This window comes from Anneissia japonica, unplaced genomic scaffold (assembly GCF_011630105.1).
Source record: "Anneissia japonica isolate Jap-2015-1 unplaced genomic scaffold, ASM1163010v1 scaffold9445_len72108_cov174, whole genome shotgun sequence".
NCBI lineage: Eukaryota > Metazoa > Echinodermata > Crinoidea > Comatulida > Comatulidae > Anneissia > Anneissia japonica.
This window is the reverse complement of record NW_022696993.1, coordinates 15,264-28,795: the sequence shown is the minus strand read 5'-3', so window position 1 is coordinate 28,795 and position 13,532 is coordinate 15,264. Positions and strand designations below refer to the sequence as shown.

General features: G+C 34.8%; 1 protein-coding gene across 1 annotated transcript; it reads right to left on the bottom strand.

Moving 5' to 3' along the window:
• Positions 1 to 553: 553 nt before the first annotated feature.
• On the bottom strand, positions 554 to 12,171 carry LOC117102192 (CTP synthase 2-like). The gene is made up of 15 exons (XM_033242409.1): positions 12,017 to 12,171; positions 10,633 to 10,822; positions 9,936 to 10,106; positions 9,489 to 9,589; positions 8,644 to 8,844; positions 7,724 to 7,804; positions 7,371 to 7,522; positions 6,888 to 7,020; positions 6,170 to 6,258; positions 5,820 to 5,914; positions 4,888 to 4,994; positions 4,490 to 4,586; positions 4,111 to 4,166; positions 3,279 to 3,375; positions 554 to 3,127 (listed from the first exon to the last, which is right to left on the bottom strand). The coding sequence occupies exons 2-15, from the start codon at positions 10,796 to 10,798 to the stop codon at positions 2,889 to 2,891; spliced, it is 1,785 nt and encodes a 594-aa protein (XP_033098300.1). The 5' UTR covers positions 10,799 to 10,822; positions 12,017 to 12,171; the 3' UTR covers positions 554 to 2,888.
• Positions 12,172 to 13,532: the final 1,361 nt, after the last annotated feature.

Sequence of the window (13,532 nt, the reverse complement as noted above, 5' to 3'; positions counted from 1 at the left end):
AAGTAAAATGGAATTGCTCATTCATAAAACCCATTTAAAAAAATTTACGCTGGCTCAGTATAAAACAACATGCTATATTTAAGGTACTTTTGTTGATTTTCAAGTCCCTTAGCTTTCATCAATCTGTTTATTTACTCAATCAACGCAACCTCTTAACAGTTTGTCTCGTGAAAGCAAAACAAAAAATTATGGTCAACATGCTTTTTCTTTTGAAGCCCCTTTTACATGGATTCCTAGCTGCTTTCTGTTTGTGATTCATCTAATTTGCTTTCTTTAAAACCTATTTATTACTGGAACTTTCTTATTTGTTATTATTATTATACAGTAGGTCTTGACAATTTACAACATGTCACAAATTAATGTTCATGAACTTCTTGAGCGTCTGATAAATGTTTATGAAAACATTTTTTTAAGGTCTTGTGATTAAATTCTACCAAGGAATTTTCCTCTCTTCCACCAAAATATTTATACCATGTTATTAGCTTGCTTGCCCTGATAGTTTTGTCAATGTGTGCAGAAACAAATAATGAACATACGAGGCATTTAAATACTGAATTTTTTATACTACAATTTATTTATTTTTTTTTTGTCAACTGAGGAACGTCAATATATGATACATTTTTAATATGAATAAGTACATTTTGGAAGTACAGCAGATAAATAACTGACCAGCAAAGCAACCTTGTATATTTGTCCTACTCATTAGTGTATCTACAGCATTCATCTAGAGTATTAACATGGTTGGGCTGATGGAAGCTAGATGAATAAGGGAGGTAGTGAGATGAATAAGGGAGGTAGTGTTAGGAGGTGATTATCAACTACAACATTAATTTTAATGCTCTGTACATTTCTGGTGGGAACCGCAGGGGTGGTGTAAGCTTTTTTCAGGACATGCACAACCCTCACACCAATGTAGACAACTATAATCTTACTTTGGTAGTGCAATAATTATTTCAGAGCTATACTTAATATTATTATTAAATTATCAAATTGTACAGTACCCAGTTCCGGCCACATAAAAAAAATACACTTAAACATTATACCAAATTTCATGAAAAAAACCTTCACATAAAATGTGATGGAACATAAGAGTTAAACATGTTCAACTTTTTTTTGATACAATTTGATATGTGATATGTCATCGTACCCATATATGGAAACATCACATTTTTTTGTCACATAAAATTGATAGTGTAGACACCCCATCCCCATAAATTTTGTCATAATCTTGGTTGACCACATTCATACCCAGATAAATTGGTAGCATTACTTTCCACTACTTTAATGCTTGCTTATTTGAGCATGTCCCATGCTTACCGAGACCATGCTACTTTACTATGTCTGACCAGAATGATTAAAAATGATGTTCTCTGTTAATTTCAATGGTTAGAGAGAACGTACTGACAAAAGCCTGGATATTATTATTAATCTTTTAATATTGCATACCCTCGCTATAAAACACTGTTCCACAACCTATGGAATGCACAATCATTTCCAGATAATTTACTAGCATTATTAGCATGTTCGTTAGATCAATACTTATCAATACGTATGCATCTTTACATCACTTTACCACTGGTTAGGATAATAAAATATTTCATATGGCTTTATATTTATCCTGTGTTATATTTAATCTGTAAAAACTTTGGCAATGTCCCTTGTGTGCAACCTAAGGCAAATGGGTGTTCTAAAAGCATCATCCCCTTTATATGCCAAGTTTGGCATTTAAATCTGTGCTAAAGTGAACATTATTTTATGAAAACAAAAATCATCTTTCTCGTGAATTCTTTTTAAATCTTTATTCGTCAGCGTCCTTGGTTTTATTACTAGACATTGTACTTCTCAGCCTTGCGTATTAATACATTATGTTCACCTTAAAAAATTATTTACCATTTCTTTACTTCAAAATGAAGATACAAAATAAAACCATTTTCTCACCATTCTTAGTGGAGCTACAGGATTGGCACATCCTAACCTTGCATACCTGAATCACCCACATCACCCACGCACATTGTGCTTAACAGGCAGCTTAAAAATAATTAACCATTTTTTCTTTACTTCAACTTCAAAATGAGAATACTGATGTAGCACTATGGCTACATATAATTTGGCAAAGATAAGCACCAATTATCTGGAAGAGGCACCATCACATGCCATTTGTAAGTTATATTTCTTTTACTGTTGTGAACTTCAAAATGAGCATACTGTTATCCTGCAATTTTTAAACTGGTATCTTGTACTAAGTTTGGTCTGTTTACACAAGTCCTTGATATAAACAAAATAGAATTTGTGGGAAAAAGTCACTATCCATGGCTACATATAATTTTGGCAAAGATAAGCACCAATTATCTGGAACAGGCACCATCACATGCCATTTGTAAGTTATATTTCTTTTACTTCAAAATAAGCATACTGGTATCTTGTACTAAGTTTGGTCTGTTTACACAAGTCCTTAATTTTAAACAAAATAGAATTTGTGGGTAAAAAGTAAAAATAATGCACTATGGCAAAATAGGCACCAATTATCTGGAACAGGCACCGTCACAAAGATGCTGTGATACATCACAATACCTATGAACTTATATAACATTAAATTATCTTGTAACATTTTTTTACCACCACCAATATTTTAACAGAAATATTTAAATATGGAAGAACTATATACAAATACTGGCAATGTTGATTCTAAATGTACTATTACCAACATAGTGTGTGTTCTTGGTATAATATGGAATATCTATCATGGGAAGTACGTAAATAAGTTAATGACTTGCAATTGTCTCAAAGCATACAAAACATCATCAGTTCCTTTTTCGTGTCTGAGGTGTCACCGTCGATCGCAACAAATGAGCTCAGTCAGCTAATCGCAGTTAATACCTATACGCAAGTTAATGACTTGCATTTTGTCTCAAAGCATTTGAAACGTGAAATGTCATGAGTTCCTCTTCTGTGTCTGAGGTTTCTCCGTCGCTAAACGAGCTTCTGGGTGAAAGACGACATCCACTTGTGATGAATGAAGTCAGTCGGCCAATCGCCGCTAGTATGAACCCAAGATATGGTGGGGATGGCTTAAGGGGGCGGGAAAGGTACTCCGGATGATACTGGACAGCTACGAAATATGGATGACCTGCAAGCAAAAAATGAATATAATATCATAATAACATCATGGAATGCTCTGCCAGACAGATAAGACACTTTGGCAGGAATAATCACCAACAAACTGCCAGTTTGTAAATAACAATTATAGGATAAAGCCAGCGTTATTAATCAAAACATACCACTTAATTCCATAATTTCCATTCGTTTTCCATCTTCACTCCGTCCAACAAACTTTAAACCATTCCCTTCAAATTCTTCAACTTTACTTGGATCCACCTACAAAACAATAATTTTTATGTACATAATCACAACATTGTACATGTATGCTCACGATATATACGCATACAGCATACCTGTACCCCAGCAGTTTGCATGCAAGATGGCAATGTATACGTATGGTATGAATATCTTGCATTTTGCAACCATAGGAAGTTCTACTGTATCCAACACAAAATTTGCCAAAAAATTGCAGAATCGTGTGGCGCAGCGTGTAAGGCATTGTGCTTTCAATCGGAAGGTAGGGTGTTCGAGACCAATGCTCGTCACACTGCTTATATACTTGGGGCAAGATGCTTCATCTGCATTTGCCTTTTCCCCCAGAGTATAATATTAATTGCACTTTTAATACCTAATATTTTATGCAATTTTTAACGGTTTTTAAGTATTTTTTATAAGGCTATTATTTGTATTTAATATATATTTTTCTGTGCCATAGTTTATTTTTACATTTCTACTAATTTTTCGTAAACAAACGTTTTCAGCCATTGGCTACCGTTCTGTATTTAGAATAAATAAAAATAAGTAAATAAATAAAATAAAAAATGAGTACATGGTAGGAGGTGAATGACTCAGAATGACATTATTAGTGCTGATTACACGCATAACTAGGAATATTCTTCAGGGAATGCAGGTGTATCCAATGACCGGGGGAATGGGGGGTAGGGAGGAAGCATCTTGAGCAGCTCTTCCATTATTTAAAATGTGCTTATAAAATAATATTTCTAAACTGACTTCATATCTGTGCCTGTGCCTCTCTTCCACCACTTCAACATCATTATAAAGCTTCCCTGTAAAACAACAAAGATCGATATATATTTAGCAAAACCTGATTCTGTTGTACCATTTATAGACTCTGTTTAGGTATTTCGGAGTTAAGTATTTCAGGCCATCTTATGTAATAGTTTAACAGAGTTCTGTCGTATTAACGTAAGCATAAATGGATAATGGAAAAGGTCAGTAACTTTGAAATAGGGTTTTTTGGAAATGTACAGCACCATATACATACATATACATCTTTCTTTATTTTTCCACTTGATGAAATACAATAACATACAAATAAATAAAGCATAATATGCTGAGTTAATCATAATTTTTGTCCCTCATAACATACTTGTCACAGATTTGTGTTGATTGAAAAAAGTTTTCCGCTTGCCAAGACGCATTGTGCCGCCCATATCTCCTGGGTTGTGTTCTGGCATTTCTATAACCTACAAAAAATATACAACATATTAAGGCTATGTAAAAAATTGCTAATTTTTTATTCCCAAAAAAGTTCAGTAAAAATTTAAGAGAGACAAGTGAGTAATAACCAGTACCATTCTAGTGTTCAAATCAGGCATAATTAAAAGAATTGTCATTAGGTTTTTGTTCAGTTTCTCTACTTCTGTCCACAGTTAGGGGTCTTTTAACCAAAAAGTAAATACTATCTTTTTCGTACTGTAATTTCCTATAGAAATAATCTGATATTGATTACTGTATAAGTAAGTCAAAGTGAATTTGTTAACGTACCACAGTCTCATCATTTTCAGACACAAACTCACTTGAGTTTGCTTTCTTCATGCCTAGAACATTTCTTGCAAACTCAATCACTGCCACCTGAAGTCCCAGGCATATACCTAAAATGTAAATTATCATACTTGACATTAGGCATGTTCAGACAAGTCAGAAGTAAGCTTTGAAATAGCAGTGTAATCCCTGGGTAGTGCCCATGAAGATGCTCTTTGTATTAAGTTATTTCAACCTTACTACAGACGATTTACTCCTGAGCAGTCTCCGGAGTAAGTGTGCTACTTCCGCGTACACAAGGAAGATAAGCAATACATGCTGGGAGTAGTGCAGTAGATGCACTTACTTCAGAGCTCACAAGTAAATGGGACCTTTATTTTGAACTCAAATTATTTCAAAAATAGAAATACCTACAAACGAGTGCCAAAATATCATTTCCTGTAATGTATAAGCCTTAGTAGACATGATATTTTCATAATTGTTTACAATTTTAAAAAAATGTATGCAAAATAACTTAAGAGACAGCGAAGTAGTGACTATTGCTTCGGGAAAATTTGCATGGTTACTTTCTAAGCTTTGAACTAGTTGTTCTGGGTAAGCATTGTATGGACACTCTTCGGAAGTAACGCACACGTAAAATTTTACATTTGTGGTAACTTCACTTCAGATGGAATTTCGTCGTGAGAGTGGCTGGAAGTGGTATAAAAGAGCTTGTGTGCTCCTTTAGAAATCCTCCCCATGGAGGGATGGAGGTTGCCATTTTCAATGATTGACTGTGTATTCAATAAACAGGAAAATTATGAAATGAAATTCAGTACTACAGAAAATAGTATACTAAATAGCATTACAGTATTTATCATAAACCAAGACTTTTTATTTTAGAATTACATTAATTTTGCTTAAGAATCTTGATATTTTATGGTATCTACACTTACCTAGATAGGGTTTTTTATTTACCCTTGCCCACTGTGCTGCTTTCACCATTCCTTCAATGCCTCTAACTCCAAACCCTCCAGGGACAAGAACACCACTGATTGATTAAAAACAAATACATATATTAAATAAATAATTCCACTATAAATAGATCATATGTTTACATTCATATTTTATTTTATTGATTTTCTCTTACTTTGTCCAAAAATTGTATAAGCGCTGAGGTGCTTATTTGAGCAGTTACGTTAAGTGAGTTGAGATCTTTATAGTAATTTTCATAGAATTGATTTGATTGAATTTGAATTTCATTTAAGTGATTTAAAACTACGCAACAAAGTAAGTATGTACTTACTCACTACCGCATAAGTTTTGCCACGCTTCATGATATTTGACTGGGTTCTTCTCCCGCATTTCATCTTCAAGTTCTTCCGAATCAACGTACTATAATAATAATAATAATAATAAGCTTTATTTAAAACACAGAAAACTTGGCTCAACTAACAGTTGTAATTTTGTAAGGTCGTGAATACAAACATTTACAAAAACCAGAAATCAAAGGAAACTAAGAAATATAACCTAAAATTAACTAACAATTGTTTAACTACCAAATACCTTATGTACGCTACATGTACAGATCGTCATTCTTCTGGAGAAGCTGGCCAAATTGTTAAGGTAGTTTTTACCATTCATGTTTTAAATTTTTTGGTTTGGGAAAAAGAAAATATTCTATCTTATCATGTTTACAATCAGGTTTAACACCATCGTCTTGTGGGACATTAACAAAAACATCCAAGGAGGCGGGGCTTAGCGGAAATGTCCATTATTGCCCCGAATATTGGATCACACACCTAGGAACACTAACACAACTCCCTAGTTGAGTGCTCCATAATGTTGCAACTAATAACCAGTGCATTAATATTCAAACTTACGAGGTACCTATTTCAATCCTGGGTAGAAAGAGGCAAAATGGATACTGTAATGCCCCATGTTCTGAGAATTCACTGATTCAAGCCCAAGTCATAGTGCTGTCCCACCAACTGTTTGTTTACATACCACCCCAACAAGCTTACCTTCACCTCAAGTCTGTAATTGCAGACTAAAGCAGAATGCATAAGAGCTTTGTTGACCGAAATGTAAGCATCTTCCAATTTTATATACTTTCCTACCAATGCTATTTTGACAGGGTTTGTGTTGCGGTCATACCTGAAATAAAAACATTTGTATACATTATATTACCTGATAATAAACATATTAAATGATAATAAACATATTAAATATATATTTATAGTAAAATGATGTTGAGTGGAGCTGTAAAGTATCTCAGTGGTTCAGATGCTTGCCAATTCCATGTTCCTGGGTTCAATTTCTGTCAGTGACCGGTTTCTGTAATAAATAACTAAAAACAACCCATTGCCTAACCCTCATAATGACTTAGTTTAGGTTAAGCCTTGGGTGTATTTGTTTGTGTTGTGTCCATATATGGGCATTATGACGTCATATCACACCCATATATGGGCAAATCAGAAGAAACATATAATAAATTAACAGTTAACCTATCCGCCAGCTCTTTCCACTTGGACAAAGATCGTCCGGGACGTAACGGTAGATCAAGTCCAAGCCGGCCTTTGAAGAATGGGATCAGATTTTGTTCAGCCAGTAGAAGTGGAACTCGATAAACACTGGTACAGTCATGGACACAGATAACCTGGATAAAAAAATAAAGAAAAGTGGTACAAATATTTTGCCATAGTACATGTGGATAGGTTGTGTGAACTTGTATGTGTATTAATGTATAAAATATTTATCATAACTTTCTTTGGAGATTGTAGCCAAGTTTTCAAGCAGATATTAACAAAATATATATTTTAAATTGTATATAATATATACAGTATTTGAAGATATATACCTGTTCATTGGCAACATGGCAGAAATTAGACACTTTCTCTCGTACGGCATCATGAATTGGAAGACTACTACGACATACAACCTATAGAAATTAAATGCAGATAAAGTGATAAAATTAATAAAGCAATTTCCTTACAGCTAAACACATGAGGGTGAGGTCTGTCCTTCAGAGCTTACCATAAGATGCTTAATGCTGTCTGAGTCGCTTGTATGATGATGCTTATTTTATCTATTGTTATTCATTATATTTTAACCATATTTTTTATTAATTGTGATTTAATCATAAACAACGTCAAACAATCAATCAATCAATAATTTTTTATTATTATTGTGTCATTCTGACCATCATTGTTCATGGTGCTCTTCAAACATAATTTTTGATTTATTTAAAACTGTCTGTTAAAACAGAATGTCAACTGTTTAAAGAAGTGATGAAGCCTGACGTCATAGCTGTGCTCGTTTCTTAAGCCGTGTCCAGATTATCAAATTTTTGTGGACAAAAAATGTTGTACAGGTCTCCCTCCAATTAAAGACCACTTCCAGGACCGGGATTTACAGTCTTTAGCAGCTTTTGTTTCTAATTAGAATAATAAAAATAATATAAAGTTTGGGACCACAGAAAAGTCGTCTTTAATAAGAGGTGGTATTTACAGTAATTAGAGGGGTTTTTAATTAGACGGAGACCTGTATGTCAATATATAGTAAGTTTTTATTGAAAACTAAGGAAAGAAACGTCATAAATGAGTCATTTATAGAGCTCCAGGTGGTAAGGTCAGACACTTTACTACCTCACTCAATGAAACTGCACATTATTGACTCTTTTTAAATCTTTTTTCCCACCCACTAGTTTTTCAAAATTTTTACTAAACAACGTATAGAAAATCTTGCTTGATAGGTCAAATAAGACAAAAGTGAACCTACCAGGTCTGGAGACAGTCCAAGCCCCCTGAGCTCACGTACGCTTGATTGCGTTGGTTTTGTTTTCTGTTCACCGGTAGCTTTTGGCTGCGGAACCAGACTCACATGGATGTTCAGGAAATTCTGTCGGTTAACGCGGAACTGAAATTGGCGAAAAGCTTCCACGAAAGCCATTCCTTCGATGTCTCCTATTGTACCCCCAAGCTGTCAATTAACAGTAAGTAAATTATGCTATGAAATTGATTTTTTTAAAATTATATTTCTCTTCATACTCACAAAATAACCTAACCTGGTTGTACCACCTACATTTATTTAGGAGGCTTTATATTCAGTGAGTTACTTTGTGCATCTTCAGTTTTTTTTTCTAGCTTGCAGAAGACCCCCTCTTGGGAAACCCTCAGCACCACTTTGGAAGGAGCCAATTATTTCATGGCCGCTATATGGTAATGGTTGGGGGTTGGGGGGAGGGGTGTTTGGTCTCTATACTTTAAACAAAAAAAGTAGAATCTACAGTGGTTTATACAGGAATTTGAAATAGAGGTTGGGGGACCAGGGAGGGACTATCACCATGGAATGTCTAGACCACAAGAAAATTTATGATTACGGCACCAAAATATGGCCGGAAATGGCACTCTCAGAATTAAAATTTGAATAGAATTTACTTTTTGTCTCCATTTTTATGCAATTTTGATAAATTTGGTGGGGGGGGGGAAGAGGACTGGCCAGCTGGGGCCCCTTGAATGGGCCACTGATCTATTTAAGTAGGTCAACAAAGCTAACCATCCAAACAGACTAACGCTGGGGACCCAACACTATTGCACTGTTGCCCTGCTTCATTTTATTATTACCTCTATAATACAAACTTCAGGTTCTTTATCATCTCCATCAACAGGGATTTTTGAAACTCTCTCGACCCACTCCTGAACTGCATCTGTCACATGAGGAACGACTAAAAAAAATGAAATAAATTTAAGAAAGCCATCATCATCTGTATGTTATTCGTCGTGATCAAGTTGAAAACATATATACCCTTTAATATAATACTATGAGACTGCTGTTTCAAAGAACCAACTAACAATCTTCAGTTATTTAACACAAAGTGAACCCTCTAATTGGAGACCGAAACCCCTAGAAAGGTGGTCTCAAATTGGAGGGCAAAAAGTATGCTTTTCAATATACTTTATAACAGTTCTCTAATTGCATGAAATATTAACATTAAGATGTTTGAATAGTTTTGAGAAATTATTGGTGTGCGTCTTTGATAGTGAATTTAAATTATCGGATACTGTAGCTACCTTGTACGGTCTTGCCTAAGTAGTCTCCTTTTCGTTCTTTACTTATGACGGACTGGTAGATTTTTCCGGTGGTTATGTTGTTGTCCCGATGGAGTGTGACGTCCATGAACCTTTCATAGTTGCCTAAATCCAAGTCCACCTCACCACCATCATCGAGAACGTACACTTCACCTTTGAAAAATAAAAAAATATTCATCAAATATTCAATACCATATACTGTATAAATGTAACTATACTGTATTATGCATTGTATATATGTAGGAATCAGGATATTCAATTTATATTATTGATCTTAATCAGAGGGAAAAATACACAAAAGGAACATATATTAGAAAAAATATGAAAATGAGAGCATGGATAACCCTTTAAAAATATACCGTCAAAATAAAAATAAAGAAAAAACAATTAAAATATTTAAAAATTTGATTTAAAAAACATCAATTAAGTTATCAATTTCTAATAATAACATTTCTAATAATACACAGACTGAAGTTTGAACAAGTTCTACAAACCTATTAATTACAAAAATGTGTATACCAACTAGGTATACAAACTATTAGGTTAGGCAAAAAAAAAAATTAAAATAATACAAAATATTATTATTCTAACTGCAAATGGTACAGTATTTCACAAAAATATTTAATCGGTTAAACAATCAAATTAAAATGAAATAAAAAAGGTATAAACCAAGTTTTACCATGTTCATATGGTGAAAATGTCCCTGCATCAATATTCAGATATGGATCTATTTTGATTGAAGTGACACCGATTCCGCAGGCCTTGAGGAGGGTTCCAACACTGCTAGCAATAATACCTTTGCCAATACCACTGATTACGCCACCAGTCACTAAAATGTACTTCATTATATATGTGGCTTCTAGCTCTTTCTGATAACAAAGTTAAACACTGCAAGGTTAGGACGAAGAATAAACTTTTTTTAGCCAGACTGTAAAGTAAGGCCTGTGCGGGAAATATATCCTCTGCGCAAAAATTTGGCCTAGAAATCTGGGTTTGTTGTAAATCTTAATACACCTAAGGCCCTATAAACAATGTATTATGCAGTCATTACGATTCTGCGCACCTATATTCCTAGCGATTTCCGTGCTAATCATAGCTGGTTTTTGAGGTATCACGTACCTGTACATGCCAAGTTTGAGAGAAGTGCTGGCTTGAGATTTGCCATGGAAGTGACTCCGATAGGTGCGGGTCTAGGGCCCAAAAATATTTTGCCTAGATAATAATGGTGTCCGGTGTACTCTAGGGGCCACACAGTATGGAGGTAAATTAGCTCAAATTTAAACATCGCGACGATTTCTTTTTTCGATGTTTTCAGTCAAAGTGGACTGAAAAGTGTACAGACGTGTCAGCCTTGCCTAAATATATATTATTATGTAAGATTAGTACGTTTTTTGTGATGAGACTTGTGATAAGGAATATCCGTGATAAGTGGGAGAATGTATGTGGCTGATGGCAGGAGGGCATGAGATAGGATCAAGAAGCTGGAGTCTCCCACCAGATGCAAAAAACTTTTACTGTAGGTACTGTATGGTATCATCCGTGCAATTATTAGAGAACTTTACAGTGTACGGTTTTTTGGCTTTGACAAGAACCATGCCTGCCCCCCACTGTGGATCAACAACAACCAAACCATCAACAACACAGTCATATCATACATAGGCCTAAGTTATCATAAAAATTCCTCAAGTCAGTCAGCTTGATCCGGCTTTTATCATCATCACTGGTCAGTTAGGTTTACTGTAGGCTGCTGTCTTACCCACCGACTGCCTGTACAGAAGAATTTCAGCCTAGCCAGTGTGTCTAGGCCTGTCTGTAGTAGGCTATAAGGCTCCCAGGCTAGGCTGGGCCTATTTAGGAAGGAGTAGGCATACCCTAGGCCTAGGCCCCTATGCCTAAGTGGCTAAGCCTCTCTCTCTCTAGTAGGCTAGCCCTAACCTAGGCCTAGCTTATGGCCATAGAATTGCTACCTGTACCATCAGCCCTAAATTAAATAAATATACAAATGACTTTTCAAAATTTCTTGGTATGCAACTATTAAACAAAACAAAAAAAACGCATGTTACCCCCTTGTTTGAAATAATCCGTTATAATTTCAATGAAACAAAAGCGAAACGAACACACCGCGCGCTATATAGTATACTCGTGCTCATTCCGCTCTCCTCACATGTTTTTGTAGATGAAAGGATTCCGGGAAAATCCGTTACCTCGCGTCAACCTCTGTCAACTCAATTCACTCTAACACAAATCCCGTTACTATTTACTGTAACATTGAACTCTCCAGTCAAAGTTTATTGATTTTTGGAGTATCAATCAAACTTGTCAACTGACCAATCAGAACAGGCTCTGGATTACGCGCTAGTCCCACACAGTCGTGTTGTACCCTAATGCGGTTGCGCTGTCGTTTTGTGAGAACATTCAATGGACTTTATAACCCAACCTTACTGACTGGGTCATACCGAATTATATTTGTTCGCGCCTTGTTGGAAAATTTCTAGAGCTTTACGGTTATTATATAGACCCCTACTAGTAGGCCCTATATATTTTATTTATTTTAGATAGTTTTTTAGATATTCAATTTGAATTTTTCTACATGTTTGTTATTTAAGTACTTTTAGATATGCCTAATACAATAAACATTTTAACGTCTTAATGATATAATAATTGTATAACGACAAGAAATCGGGAATTTGGAAGAACTTCCTATATTCAAAAAGTCTGTTTTTTTTTTTCTTTTTTTCGTTTTTTTTCTCAATCATTAATTGAATGCTTTTTCTTTATGTATTGTATGGATATGAAATTCCGAATTAATTCTTTGGAAGACAATGAAACCGTCCTGCGATTTTTTTTTCCGTACGAAACATTTGCATGAAACTTCACTCGGGCCATCTCGGATTGACTCGAGTGAGTACGATACGAGGAACAAGAGCAGACACTTGTCGTGACGCTCGAGTTTTACTATTATTGCTCTTTCTACGTTTACCTACGGTAGGCCTATGAAATTTCACGGACTTATGTGATGTACGTCACTGTGTAACTAACTGTGACCTTCTTGGATGTTATTAAATGTTAGTTTATTATCTACAACAACAACAGCTAGTACCTCCTGTTATACAGTGTAGATAGGTACAGTTATACCAAAGGCTAGAGAGAAAGAGGATATAGCTAAGGTCTTACCTAGGCCCCTCCTTAAACTAGGCCTAGGGTCAGAACAGTCACGCTTCACATACTGACATGGACTGAAATTTTTTTGGGGGAAATGGGACAAAATTGAAGCATGAAATGAAAAATAGAGCGCATAAGAGAAATATTATTAAATAAATAATATACCATTCCGGCGTTTTTGAACTTGTCCAAACTATCATTGTAATGTAATTAATGCTAAATAATAAAAATAATAATAATAATAATAATAATAATTTCAGCATTAATTACCTTTGGCCTAAGCATTGTAATGAAGAACCTACAGATACTGTACTATTACTAGGCCTATAAATAATAATCGCCCAAGGGGAATATCTTTTGTGGTAGTTCCCCTTAACGTCGGTTTTTTAATTGTTCTCTAATTCCTCCATTGTCTAA